Raw genomic sequence first — 14403 nt, forward strand, 5'->3', positions numbered from 1 at the left:
TACTGGTGACAAAGAAATCACTATCCTAAGTGGTAAATGTTTGAGACCTAACCCCCACAACAGAAGAATTTTAGTGTTGTGTCAAGCAGCCACTTAGTACACAAGTCTCTTTTTAACTCCTGTATGTATCACACCTTGGCTATATTTATCCCACTGATACTGTTCTCAGACAGTGTTGAGATGTGTGTGACCTGTCCGTCTGCTTGCCTGTGGTGCAGGCTTCCTATGCTGCTATAGAAATAGCTTTCTCTTTTCTTCAGGGCTTGGTGAAATTCTAGAATATAGGAAATGAGGTGTAAAGTTAATAAATGTAATAACCTGAAACAGAATAATAGAATTATAGAATGGTTTGAGTTGAAAGGGCCCTTAAAAATTACCTAGTTTCAACCTCCCTACCATGGGCCGGGATGCCTTCCACTAGACCAGGTTACTCAAAGCCCCATCTAGCCTGGCCTTGAACACTTCCAGGGATGGGGCATCCACAGCTTCTTTGGGAAATCTGTGCTGGGGCCTCACCACCTTCAAAGGAAACAATTTTCTTCCTGCTATCTTATCTGAACCTACCATATTTCATTAAAAGCCATTCCCCCTTGTTCTGTCACTGATACATGGAATCAAGGGAAGGTCCTCATGGAAAAAAAAGTGATTAAGCTTGCCCAGACTGAGACCCATAATTATGTACCCCACAATCTGTGGGTTGGATAACCTACCCAGAGGGGCTGCCTATGCAACAGAAAACTGAAGCTATGAGAAATCTACTTGGTGGTGTTCTTTCCCTAATAAACCATTAATGCTCCTGGTATTGTCTGGTATATCCTGTATAATTTGGCTTACAATGAAATAATGTGTTGGCTTCTTTGCTTTGCTACTTTAAATATTCCAGTTGAAGCAACTGAAATTTTAGATCCCTTGTATCATGCTGGTTTCGTAGCTGAATGATCAAATACACAGCTGAATGGAACAGAACAGCTCTCAGCAAGAGTATAAGTAAGGCTCTGGTTTACCTCTGGCTCATTAGCAAGATTCCGTATTCACTCTACCATTGCCCTACTTCATTTCAACTACTTCATTTGTGAAGGTTGTTTTCACCAGACCTTATGAAATTACGGATTTGGTCTGACTGTTCAGTCCGGCAGCCAGTCTAGACAAGGGGTCTGTCTCAGTTAGACAGGACCAATTACCTTAGAAAGGAAATGGAAGAAGAATCCTGGTATCATGTTTCCTAATCCCCTCACTGTCTCCCAGTCCTGCCTCTCCCACATTCCTCCTGGTTGCTCAGCTGCAGTGGTAGGTTAGGCAGTGTTCAGCACTGCTCCTGCCTCTTCTGACAGAGAAGCTCTTCTACAGCCTCCTACTGAGTTATCAGCCTTGAATGGCATCAGGCATATTTTCCCTTTCCTTCTTGGCGCCCCAAACACCCTTCAGCCGCCATCCTTCCACCACCTCTCCATATAAATGTGACAAGGCTGGAGGGTGCTGAGGATAGGCACAGTGATGTGAATTTGACAGGCAGTTGAAAATGTCTCCTTGTAGGAACTGAAGCCAGGAGTCCTACAGGATAAGTCAAAGCACTTTTAATGCAGATCCATTCTCTTAGTGTTTTTTCATTCTTCCGTCCCTCCCCTTTTTAATTTTTTTTTTTTTAATTTAAATCTCTGGGTTATAAGAACAGATAATGAATGTCTGGTAATTAGCAACCTCTCTGGGAAGCTGTGGGATGCTTGGGAGAGCCAGGCCCTGAGATAGCCTCTCGGAGGCTGTGAAACCAGGCAGTGCTCTGCTGACCTTTGAAAGCTGCTCGTGGATCTGCACAGTGCTCTCCTGGCCAATGCCAGAGCTGTGAAAACAAAGGGGAAAACAGTGTGGATCAGGTGACTCAAAACCACAGCAGACACTGCTTTTGAAGCAGTACAAATCCCCAACAGAATCACACAATTAAAGGGGATTAAAGTCCTTGTCTTGTTATTGCTCGAGTCGCTGCCAAAACTTCTCTTGGCTGGTGAAGAAGAGGCTTGGCCTGGTTGGTGCTGTTAGCCACAGCTCTCTAAGGGATGCTCTTTTCTTTGAAAGCTTTGCCCGAAGTGAAAGCAGGAGGTTAATTCTGTGTGAATGCTTGGTAGTGTCCATTAGTTTGTCTGGGTGAAGTCTGAAATACTTGATGTTGATCTATAACTCCCTTGGTCCCCTGAGTATTGCTGGGCTTGCAGACAGCCTCTTCACATGTGATAAAGCAAGGGTTCCCTGAGCAACTCAGGGTTGCATATCCTAGAACTAAGGACAATTGGACACCAGTGTAGCATTGTAAGGAAAAAAAAAATTAGTTTAGTTCTGTCCTTGCTCTGCTCACTGTAGGAGCATGAGAATTTGGTTTGCTTGATATTCCACAGGTTTGGGAAGGTAACGAGTTTTTTGCTGGTTAAATTCTGCTTTGTATGAGCTAGGACGGCTGGAGGAAATTGAATTTATGTTCATAGATTGGAATTGATTTTTCTTTTCTCTTAAGGAGCTTAATTATTCAATATCCTGGGCTTTTGTCTTCTGAGCCTAGAGAGTTTAGGAGGCACCTCAATAACATAGAAAGGTTTGGTCATTTATAATCTGATGTGCATTAAGGATGAATTGAATTAATGTGTTGTGAAGTCTAATCCTATGTGGCCATCTTTGGACATACTTGCTTGTCATTTGTACTCTCCAGGCCTCTTGCAAGTCAGAGGTATGGAAACAAATAATTAAAATCACTTTACCTATTTTTAAGCGTTTAAACCATGGAGGTGTTTTGATTTTTTTTTAAACTAGCTTCTAAAGTTTTTTCTCTACAATAGACATTAAATCCACATTGAATGGATTTCTGAGTACTAGAGGGATTTTAAATATCACAGTAGATAGAAAAGCATGTTAAATGAAAATATGTTAAAAGCAATTCTCTAGGCAATCTCCCTTCTCATAATGGCAGGACAATTCTGAAGATCAAGTCTCTATACCTGCAGAGAGTTCACTTTACTCCTCTGAGCTATCAATTTGCCTTCAGCAGGACTCACAATGGATTTCAGCTTAAGTGTGCTTTCAGGAAGCCACTGAAAGGGGCAAGTAAAAGAGCCCTTGTTGGCAATTCAAAACTATAATAAAGCTTCAAATGGATGCTTACAGGAATTGACTTGTTGCTTACCCACTGAAAACATAGGCAATAATTTTTAAATAATTTATTTTCTTTATCTTCCTCTATGCCCTTGTTCTGTGGCCCAGGAATTAATCACATGGTATTTGGAAACCACAAGGAAAAATCTATTCTGATATCTCTTGTATCATTAGCCTTGTTAAAAATAATAAGAGAGAGCATATGCTCTTTCATTTTAAAAGAGTCTGAACTGTGTCTGCTGTGAACATTATTCAGCAGTCCCTGGAGAAATTTCTGAGTCAGCCAGAATCCCTTCAGGGTCTCCTGTTGCAACACAGTCTATCAGCACTTTCCGAAATAGAAGCCAGTGCCTTTTAAGTACAATCCAGCTTTTAATTGGAGTAGAAATGATGAACAATGCATCTCCTTTTTTCTGAAAATAATTGTATTTTTTTAAGATTTGTGTTTCACTATAGAGTGACCAGGATACAGTAAAACACTGAATGAAAATATACAGATGTAAAACAGACACAGACTGTAAACATCAATGCTGAGATGACAGCTGCACGATCTAACACATCTTTACTTTGTACATTAGCAGAACAGGCTGTCTAAGTGAGTTTTTCTCTGTAGCCACACCAGGATAATGAATTTGTGTTTATTCTCAGGAAATGGTATTCCGTTTGGATACCCAGAACCTGGAGTCTGGCAGGTTGAAATGCCCGTTCGATCCGCAGCAGCCGTTCGCTTCAGTGATGGCAGGTAAGGAGCCACCGGAGCCGGGTGCTTCCCTCGGACCTGTGATGGCTCAGGATGTGAGCCCGGGGACTCAGCACATGTCACCGCTGGAGCTCCTCTGGCACTGGTCGTGTTTCCAGTGCTGGTCCGTGCTCTCTGAGCTGGGGAAGCCTTCAGGCTGCAGACAGCACAGAGCTGGAAGGGCAGTAGTGCAAACAGAGGCATTAGAACGGCTGTAAAGCCTCTGTCAGCTGGGCAGGGAGGCAGTTTCATCTTCACCCAGTCATTGCTCCTTTAAGAGGACAACAAAAAAACCCGCATGGACAGAGAGTGTTTGAAGCCCTTTTGGGCCTCTTTCTGCAATTATCAATATGTTCTGCCCTTTGAAGTCTGCTGACATGCACTATTTCCATAAATACGTTTCTGAGGTTTCTATTTACTCGAGTAGCCACTTCTGAAGCTGGGAGCCGAGGAACAAGATAGTGCACTCTGCCTGCTGCGTGCATCGCAGCACTGTGTGGTCTGACATTTGGGGCCGAGGAATGTCAGCTTGACCTCCGGATTTCAAATCACTCTAAGAGCTACTTTTGTCATGGTTTGGTTCATAGCTTTGGACAATTTTCATTTAACTTGTCTGTCAAGCATATGAATACAAGATAAGAGTGAAGCACCATGACGTTTTCATTTACAGCCAAAGAGCAGTGGTGACAATGCTTTGAAGTATTGGTCACTCTGTGTTATAAAAAGAATATGACTAATGTTCAGTCTTTATTCTCAGATAATAAGATAGATGATTTGTGATTCTGACCCTACAGATGGGGCAGGACTTCCTTTATTAAAAACAATAGATTAAAGCCTGTGCTTATTCTTCTCAGAGACCCCTAGTACTCTTTAATGACTGTGAAGTCTATTTTTAAAATGGGAATCCAGAAACTTTAACTTTTTTTTTACTTTTTTTTTTAATGCAAGCAGTAGCACTCTGTGATTTATTACAGCATTTCCTAATTTCAGTAGCATTCTAGTGCTTTGACTGTTCTATTAAATCTTGTGAAATGAAGAAGCTGCTGTCCTTTAGCTACCTAAGACATGAACTTCGCTATGTAACAATTTTTTGATCTAGATAAAATTAATGGTCAGGGTATTCTAGTATCCCTTTTTTGATTGTGCCTGGTGTCAAGTGCTTCACAATAATGTACAAGGAGTACTGTAAAGAGTTACAGGCCTGACCAGAGAATGTGTTTCTGCTCTATCTTTGGATGCTTACCTTATTCCCAAATGAACGAGGAGAGCAGTACAGTTCATGCATAAGATGCTGCCCTGGAGCTCAGGTGAGATCATTTCCCATCTCTGCCAGTGATGAGCAGAGTAACCTTGGTGTGTCCCTTCTCTCTGTCTACTGCCAAATGGCAGTAAAGATTACTTGTATCCTTCAGAGAACACTTTTTGTTCAGTTATACATTTATGAGCTAAGTAATATCTAACTGTATTTTCACTCATATATGTAAGTTAATGCAACTGAGTAATTTTCATTCTTTGTAGAAATAGGTAATCTGAGTACTACACGACATATCACTTCAAGTAAATCCCACAGATAAATTGGAAAAACTAGTCCTTTTGACTGAAGAATCACCTGCTGATCATCCATCCTCTATTACAAATTACCACTCACCAAAACTGTTCAGGACGTAGAAGGAACTTGGAATGAGAGATACCAAACACTGAGAGAAGTGCTGAAAATGCCTTGTCAGCAGAGCCTAAGCAAGGATGGAGAATTTCTGTTGGCCCTTCAGATGTATCGATCACCGAGTGTCTGTCAGTTAGCAAACACCAATTACCCTGCCCATTCCTCATTATGACAAATACCTTTCAGAATGCACTATTGTTTCTTTACAAAGGCAACATGCTGTCTGAAAGATGTGCTTTCCACAACTGTCATGGAAATAATACAGAAGTAACAATAATAATGAGGTAAAAAGAAAGATGATAGATCTTTTTTGGACAAATAAAGTGCTTGTGGATCATGGGTTGTGGGTTGGTTTGTTGATTTTTTTTCCTCCTTGATCTTACTTTTTAAGTGCATTTACATCTTTCGCAAATGAAAGCACAAACATCAGTGTTGAATGGTATTTATTCAGCATTCACTCTCAACAAAGGCTTCTCTCTATAAGATCTTGTGAAATGTTTCAACCCAGGAGTATCAGAAAACGTGGAGAAGGAACTTTTGGGAGGGGATTTTTATGTATCATGTAGCTTTTTATAAGATTATCATTTACGAACATGAACTTTTTTGTTTTTATGAACCCTAGGGATTTATTTCTGCAAGTCATGAAACAAAAAAGCCCCTCTTGCAACCAATAAAGCTATCTGGTTATTTTACAGAAAAAACGGAGTGTTTTAAAATGCACTCTGTTGTAAAAAAAAAAGTTCACAATGATACTGTTTCTTTGCTTTTTTTTGAAAAGTACTGAGATCTGAAGGGAAACAGAAAAGATTGTGCATTTCTTTGCGTTTTCATTGCCCACAAAAGTGGCAGAAGAGCAAATAGTGACTGCAGTTGCACTGTTACAGATGTAGTGTCCTTGTGAGGCAAATTTTGTCTGCTTTATTCAAGCAAGATGTGTCAGTTATTTTAGTAGACCACTGAGACCACTCAGTGTTAAAATGATGATGATTTGTGTCTGTAGCCATATTCCTGACATGAACACAAATTCCCTGCATTTGTGCCTGAATTCCACTTCGTGAATTAAGTGTTGGATGGAGATCCTTGCACCAGGAGTGGGCCAAGCTGCAACATTCCGGTGGGGAAGCATCCATCCCATTTTTCTAGCTCAGGAGCAGCAAAGCCATTGGGGCTGTGGCAGTTGTGGGGCACAAGAGATATCTGGAGTTGATAGATGGCCATGTCCTCACCGTGGCTCCCAGGTACATGGGACAGGGTGTTCAGATTAAATAGACCTTTATACCCTTAAGAGCCCAGTACCCGTTAAAGCCTGGAAAATTTACTTTTCTGAGTGCCTGAAAGATCTGAAAATTAGTCTTTGACTATGCTATTTCTCAGACATATAATTACAAATACCACTCTGATTTAAGTGTAGCTAAATTCACAGAACCAAAAAACCCGTTAAAATGGGACCCAATAATGTTTTAAAGCATTAAATTAGTTCATAGACCAATTAAACACAGGTGTTGTTCACCCAACAAAATGTAAATAGTTTTAATGTTTTTGTGCCACAGCTGTAGGAAACCTATTTCTTTTTCATTTGCAGATGAGTATCTTTATGCTGGAACAGCTTCTGATTTCCTTGGCAAAGACACTGCTCTGACACGTTCTCTGGGCCCTTCTCATGACCACCATTACATCAGAACTGACATTTCTGAACATTACTGGCTTACTGGTAAGATCCCAAACATATGCTGTTGTCATTTGCATTGTCCCTGCCTCTCTGAAGTTAATAGCTCCGTCCTTATATAAATATATGTCCAGTAACTATAAATATAGATATTGTATCATGGAGTCTTTCGATTATGTAGGCTTTTTTTAAAAAGCTCAGTGGAACAAAAATACACTTGAGAAAAGTCACAGAGGTGAAAATGCTAATTAAGGGAAGAGTAGGAGCATAAGACCTAATCATAGTTTCCGTCTTTGATCTGTATATTGGTGTATAATCCTACAATTGCAATAATACCATGACTTAAGTGCTTCTATATCCTGTCTTGTTGGAATAATTTTTTTTAACTGTTTTTTTTCCAATCATTTGTTAAAAGCTGTTCCATGTAGCATGTTGAAACGACAGACTAGAAATTCCACATTTTTTGGTAGGAGGTGTTTTTTTCTTTTCTTTTCCTTTTTTTAAGGGAAAAATACCCTTTGTTGCTGTGAGGATCATTTTAAAACCACTAAGGGCACACTAAAATAGCTTCCCAAGCAAAACACTGCTTTTTCTTGCCCGTTTAAAAACATTGTGAGCTAGTAAACCCTCTAAAAAACTGGCTGCCTTTGCACCCAGCCAGTCTCAAACCACACACAGAGTAACATGGAAAACTTCACTCATAAGCTAACCCTGCTCAATTAAAGCATCCCCCTTTTAGCTGTCAACTGTCTTTAAAGATGTGGCAACACTGGCCCTGGCTCAGGATGCCTGTGTAACTATTATGGGTGCAGTGTAAAGCCAGGGCCTGCTGACCGCAGGGTTAAGTTGTCTTCCCAGCAGACAACTTCCAAAAAGGATAATTTTGCCTCTTAACTCTTTGAGACTTCAACAAGAGGAAATGTTCTTTTTTTCCTAATACATTTTCCCTACACCTTCTCTTCTTCTGTACTATTGCCTTAAATTTCTAGTTAGATATAATGCCATAACCCCAGGATTTCTGCTATGAGATGAGGAGGAAAAGGAAAAGCCACTTAAAAGTAATTTTTACCTTTCCAAATAGGCGACAGAAGAATGTCCCATCTGACTCTGCTGACCTATCCCACTTCCATTTCCTGTGCTCAAAATCTTTCTTGTACCATCCTCCTGTCTCCTCTCTCTCATTTCCACACACCCCTTGTGCCCTGCAGACCAGAATTGGACTGTGATATGGACCAGGATGGGTCCTTCCAGCAGTCAGTTCTTTAAATCTAATTACCCATGCAAGTGCATATCCAGTTTTATCACTGGTGGCCTGCAGATGCTCAGCATGGAAAGGTGGCTGGGTAGCTGCTTTCCTAAGGGATGCAATAATAAGCTAAAAAGAGAGATTTACTGTGGTTTGGCCCTAAGGAGCATCTGGTGTTACCATTAGTATAGATACACCTTGATGAGTATTACAGGGTTCAGTTCCTAGTCCAAAAGAACTTGTAGCTTAAAAATCCAGTTCCAAACATTTCTTTCTCTTGTTATTGTTTCTTCATGAGCAGTTTGAGGCAAGGGAAGAGTACAAGCAAACAGAATAAACTGTAAGTTTGAGAAATGTTTAGATGTTTTAGTTTGGAGACTGGGTGGGAGGTGTCTGCCTTTCCTCACTCTTTTAGATTGATTCATGAGTTATTCTGTTTTCACTTAGAGCATCTGTATTTGTGAAAGTTTTCTAAGGAGAACAGTATATTAATATGTCTGGGTCTGAAAAACAGCTTTAGTGTGCTAGACTGTGAGGTGAAAATTGCCTCACACTGTATAAACACTGAAGACCCCATATATTCTTCAGGTTTACCTCGTTTCCAGCCATATAAAACCCTACAGCCACAATTCAGTCTAAGACTTCACAAACACAATCCATTCAGTGTTATACTAAGAGGTATAGACATAAACTAGGTGCTTTTAATATTTTGACACAATGCTTTTAAGGCTGGAGAAAATTTTAAGTGCAACTTCAAATGACAGCATCATTTCTGCAATAAGCCATAGGGTGGCCAATATATTTCTAGTTTATTATGTAATGTTACCAATTACATACTTTTGTGCTTTCAGCCAATATTGGTATAAAGAAAATATTTACTTGATTTCAGGTTTAAAACTCCCATCTCATCTAAATCCCCTCTTCCCTAAATCTACCATCCATTTACCAAGCATGTGTTAGACCTCCAGGAAAAGTTGTACATGCTTGAATATTTATACAGTTGAAAATAAATTATTACCATGTATGACTCATGTTTTACTTAGGATAAGCGTAAAATGTACAGCTTGTTTTCTTCCAGAAGGCCAAGGAAGTTTTGCTGTAATGCACCTCAGTATTTTTAAAGTTCAGTCTTATTCTGTTTCTGGAAACAGAATTATCCTTCCCTGAGGGAAGGGAGGTAAAGACAAAGCATGAGGGAAAAATGTGTGGGATACCTTCCAGTTCCTTGCAGGGCATCTCTATCTTGACTAATTAAGACATGTCCTAATCTGAATGACTGAATAGCAGCTCCACAAAGGGGAAAAGGAGGAAGGCAGCTAATCTTTCCCATGACTCAGGCTCACACGTGCTCATACTCCCGCAAGGGTGGCACTGGAGCAGAGGGGAGCAGGGCTGGGGAATCAGGCGTTCCCACAGCTGCTCACCGGAGCTGCCTCGCCTGGGGATGGGGCACATGGAGCTGGTGGCCCCTCTCCGGATGGCAAAGCCGCCTACTGGAACCGAGTCTGCCCCGTGCCAGCCCCGTGGGCAGGGGAGAGCATCCCACCAGCCCTGCACACAGGCATCCACTGAACAGCTGCACATTCCTCCCTCCCTCTGAGGAAGAGAAGGCCATAGCTGGAGCGAGGGCTTCCTTGAATTTCATTCAACTCTTTTTTTTTTTCCCTTTTCACTTTTTTTATAGCAATTTAGCTGTCTTTTCCAGGGCAAAGTCTTGCAGGCAATGAGTTCTTTATATCCTGCGAGCTTTGGATGGGATTCAGCTCCCTTAGCTCTAAAAGGCAAAAGCTAGCATCCTGTCTGAGCTCAGTCCTTTTGCTTGCCTCTGTAATTTACTGAGAGAGGTGGCACTTCCAGAGGGTGACACACCCCACCTATTGTAGGAATCTGTCTTAAAATAGGATTATTCATTGCCACTTTTTCCCTCCCTGAGAGAAAACCTGGCTGAGAATGGCTTAGGAGCTTGACTTCTAGGTGGTTATGGTAAATAAGGTAAGCACTGTCCTTTGCATTCTGTCATGCCACATATTTCTGGCAGTCCAACTACACAGAGATGCTGCCTCCCACTGCTTCAGGTTGCTTTTTCATTTCTTCATGTACTGGGACAACCACTCCTTTGTTGTCGCCTTTTTCTGAGTCTTAACTTCTGCGTAGGATGCACTGCCTAAAATAACTGCTGGTTTCAGAAGGAGGTGATGACCAGCAGGTGACCAACACAAACCCCGCAGTGAAGGACCAGCTGTATCAGCTTTTCTCACCAGGCCACATGAGCATGTTGAAAAAAGCACAAGCAACACCTGTACCGTCTATTGCCAGAGCTCATGATGCCCTTAATCCTCACTTTGGTTACATACAATCTAGCTGTGAACTTAATATGTGGGAAAATCTTCTGCTGAAGCAAATAGTGGGGGGGATAGCCCTGTCTATGAGAAAACAAACGGTGGTTTAAAATCATCATCATTAGTTTTTTCTCCCATGCAAAGAATCCAAAAGCCTAATTCACAGTTAGTTGCAATGTTCTTCTGTATGTTGGATAGATGGGTTAGAAAAGATGAGACCAAGATCTCACTTGCAGAACATAAGGTGCTTTTCAGATCATAATCTCTTCCATTTAATTGTTTTCACTTTGTATCTTTTACAATGTATTTTTGTTTGGATTTAACTTTCAACTACAGTGTTTTCAGCTGTGATTTAAAACTGTTAAATATTAGTGTTCCTTTAATTTGTTAGAGATTCTTCTAAATCTGTTCCAGGAATTGGTATTGAGACATTTATTTTTGCATTTGGCTTGCCAAGTAAAGCACTGAAGTTTAATCTTAATACCCCCATATATTCAGTGTTTTGTTTGGTGAATGTGGATTAAAAAAAAAAAGGATGTGAATTTCAAAAACGTGGTATAGAAGTATTTCACAGGTTTCTTCTTAAATGGCTATTTAACTAACCACATGTGTAAGAAACAATACTGGAAGCATATTTATGTATTTATTCATGCTTAGAGATCTAATCTTCAAAGTAGCCTTACAGGCCCTGAGGGGTAATTGAATATTTTCCTCAAGATCATTTTGAAATCCTGACTTAAATTTATAGATCTTGATGACTGCATCATTTCATTTTTTCTGCTGACACCATTCTCTAGTGTCAAAAGGTTTAAAATGGAAGCAGCACTGGCTGTTTTCACCCATAAATTTCGTCTTCTGTCACAAAGGTGCACACTGAGCACTTAAACACATCCCATTTTGTCTCAGGCCCTTTGTCTCAGACTGCAAACTTTTGAATCAAGCACTCTATTTTTCTTCTTTGTATACTGTAGAGTTCATGGTGAAAATTCCTCAAGGCTAATATAAAGTAACAATCATTATGAAAAGGACAAAGGCATGAAGATACATTGAAAGCTGATAATAGTATTCCCCCATATAAACAGTGTGCTCTGTTTGCTCTGCATTCTTACACCACCCTCCTTATTGCTTTCTACTGCAGCCTACCTGATAATGGGGGACAAAGACTGTGTATTTTATTGCTGAAAGAATGTATTTTAGAGTCAAGGGTCTCTTTGCACTATATTTGTATAGCCACTTCTGTTTAAAGAAAAACATCATTGATCCAAGTGCCCTCAGAAGAGCTCATCTATTGTAGCACACTGGGGAATGTCTCAAAAATCACTGCCCAAGTAGCTGGTTCACTTGTGCAAGGCAGTGTTGTTGCCTGCTCTTCTCCAATCAGGGACCCTTGGATTGCTTCAATTTCTGATTTTAGTGCAAAATTTAAAGGCAAAAAACCAAAAAATCCCAACACTGGAAACAAAAGCCCTCAACTAGTGAGCAGGTAGAGCAGGATTAGAGACCATGGATGAGGGAGCTTGGGAAGACAGTGAAGAATATCTTGGCCCAGTAAGCATGCCTGAAAGATGCAGGCAGATACCCAAGCTTGCCTTGGAAGAGACCAGGAATAATATAATGGCCCAGCATGGCAAGTCAAGGCATTTCTTGCAAAAGCAGATTTAAATAACCCAAACAAACTGTTACACTGATATAGCCAGTTTGTTTTCAAGCACAGGGAACTGTGTCCGTAAGACTGGCCAGCCAGTTTTGGAGTTGCTCTGCTAACTGGGGAACCCCAGCGTGGCACTGTGTCAGATTTGGTAGATGTAGTCAGATTGCTGTATCAGAGATACATAGGAAACATTCCTTTGCAAGCTCTCTCTAGTAAACAGTAGTGTGTTTCTGTATTCATAACTTCTGCAATGAGTAATTAATTCAAATTCTACCAGGTGATTTCAGAAAATCTACTTAGCTTCATTTTGGTGGCAAGAGCAGTAAGGTAGATTCATGTAGGCTATACTTTGTACTGAGAGTTACTCTATTTTCAGACAGAGAATGATAACCAGTGCTGCATACTTTTGAAAGCATATATATATATATATATACACAAAAACATCAGCCTAAGAGTAAATACTTCAGACTTCATGGCGGTTTTCACTTGGAGTTAGTAAGAAACTTGCTACTACGTATCTATGTAATGATAGTTTCATTTCACTGGAAGATGCAACATAAATGCAGAGATTTAAAAGCAAGCTCTAAGGCTTTTCTTCAGATTTTTAACCCCCCTCTTTTTTTTTTTTTAATTTCTAGGAGCAAAATTCATTGGAACTTTTCCTATCCCAGATACCTACAACCCAGATGATGATAAAATCTACTTCTTTTTTCGAGAAATATCACAAGATAGTGGCACATCTGACAAGACAATCCTTTCCAGAGTTGGGAGAGTTTGTAAGGTGAGGACTGTATCTTTTTATTTTATTTAAATATAGAAACTAAACAAGTTTGGTTTATTTCTGTGAGAACTGTGTTTTCCACTTTGTTACCCAAATGAGCCTACATATTAATTTTTCTGGACACAGAGTAGTAATGCCATCTGAAATTTACTTGTAGAAAACATAAACTTGATATTGACTGTGTACCTATTTTGAAAAAGGTACTATGTTTATAAATTATAATGCTGTATCCAAAAGATGAAGTATTGACCTTCAGAAATGCAATGATGTCCTGCTTTGTTTCATGAGCTTTCAGTAAGGACTGATGTGTCAAAGTGTACACAATGGCAAGGTATTTGGAGTTTTATGGAAAGCACCCTCTGAATGTGTGGATATGCAAACCCATCCCTTCAGCCTGGCTCTGTACACCATTCCTGGGCATTACTGAGAGCTGGGGTCAGTCATTTGTTTCTGCACATTCCTGATAACCAGCTGGGGTGAAGGGAGGCTAAGAAAGTATACAGTTTCTGAGTTACATCCACATCTGCCTGGAGGTTTCCTCCCTTGGGAAGAAGAGCAATCCTTGACCCATTGACCAGGAGGAACCAGACCCCGGGTCTGCTGCAGTGTAAAAAGTTCATTTGGCTGGTGCCTGACCTCCTTTAAATGATTGCTCCTTCACTTTCTCCTTCATTATGCTTGGGTTTGCCCCCTGTGGAAGGTTTGTGCCCTGATGGTATATACAGACTTGGGCTTATATGAACTGTGCTCTTCTTGGAGAAGCATCTTTGTCAAGGGCAGAAGCCTCCTCAAAAGGTAATGAAAAGAAAAAACAGTTCCTGCACATGAAGACAGCAGTCAGTGTAGTTTGCTGTTTAACAGCCTGATGGATTTACTGAGGTCTCTAGCCACAGTGGCAGAAGTGTCTGTAGACTTTTGTGTCAAACACACTCTCTGTCCACTCCCCTGTCCCCTAGGACATTCTGTTCCTGTCTTCTGTAGGAACAGAAGCAGTCAGTATAAGTGCTTCCGCCCTGTCCTGAGATCCTCAGGAATCGCTGGTAAAAGTCAGGAAAATGGAATTTGAAAGCTGCCTTCATATTAGTAACATAGTAAACATAAGCTTTGAGCAAATGTTCTTTTAGGTATCAGCAACACCACAGCAGTCACACAAGTAGGTACATTTCTATGATCTTTTGTTCAG

At 40.5% G+C, this 14403-nt stretch overlaps 1 protein-coding gene across 1 annotated transcript in view; it reads left to right on the forward strand.

The window, feature by feature from the left end:
- Positions 1 to 14403, forward strand: part of SEMA3D (semaphorin 3D) — a 76947-nt gene that overhangs the window by 15249 nt on the left and 47295 nt on the right. Inside the window, exons 5-7 of the mRNA XM_039570416.1 lie at positions 3784 to 3877; positions 7120 to 7248; positions 13078 to 13220. Of these exons, the coding sequence (XP_039426350.1) occupies positions 3784 to 3877; positions 7120 to 7248; positions 13078 to 13220 (366 nt within the window). The remainder of the gene's footprint in view (positions 1 to 3783; positions 3878 to 7119; positions 7249 to 13077; positions 13221 to 14403) is intronic.

The sequence above is a fragment of the Corvus cornix genome, chromosome 1A, assembly GCF_000738735.6.
Source record: "Corvus cornix cornix isolate S_Up_H32 chromosome 1A, ASM73873v5, whole genome shotgun sequence".
Classification (NCBI taxonomy): Eukaryota; Metazoa; Chordata; class Aves; order Passeriformes; family Corvidae; genus Corvus; species Corvus cornix.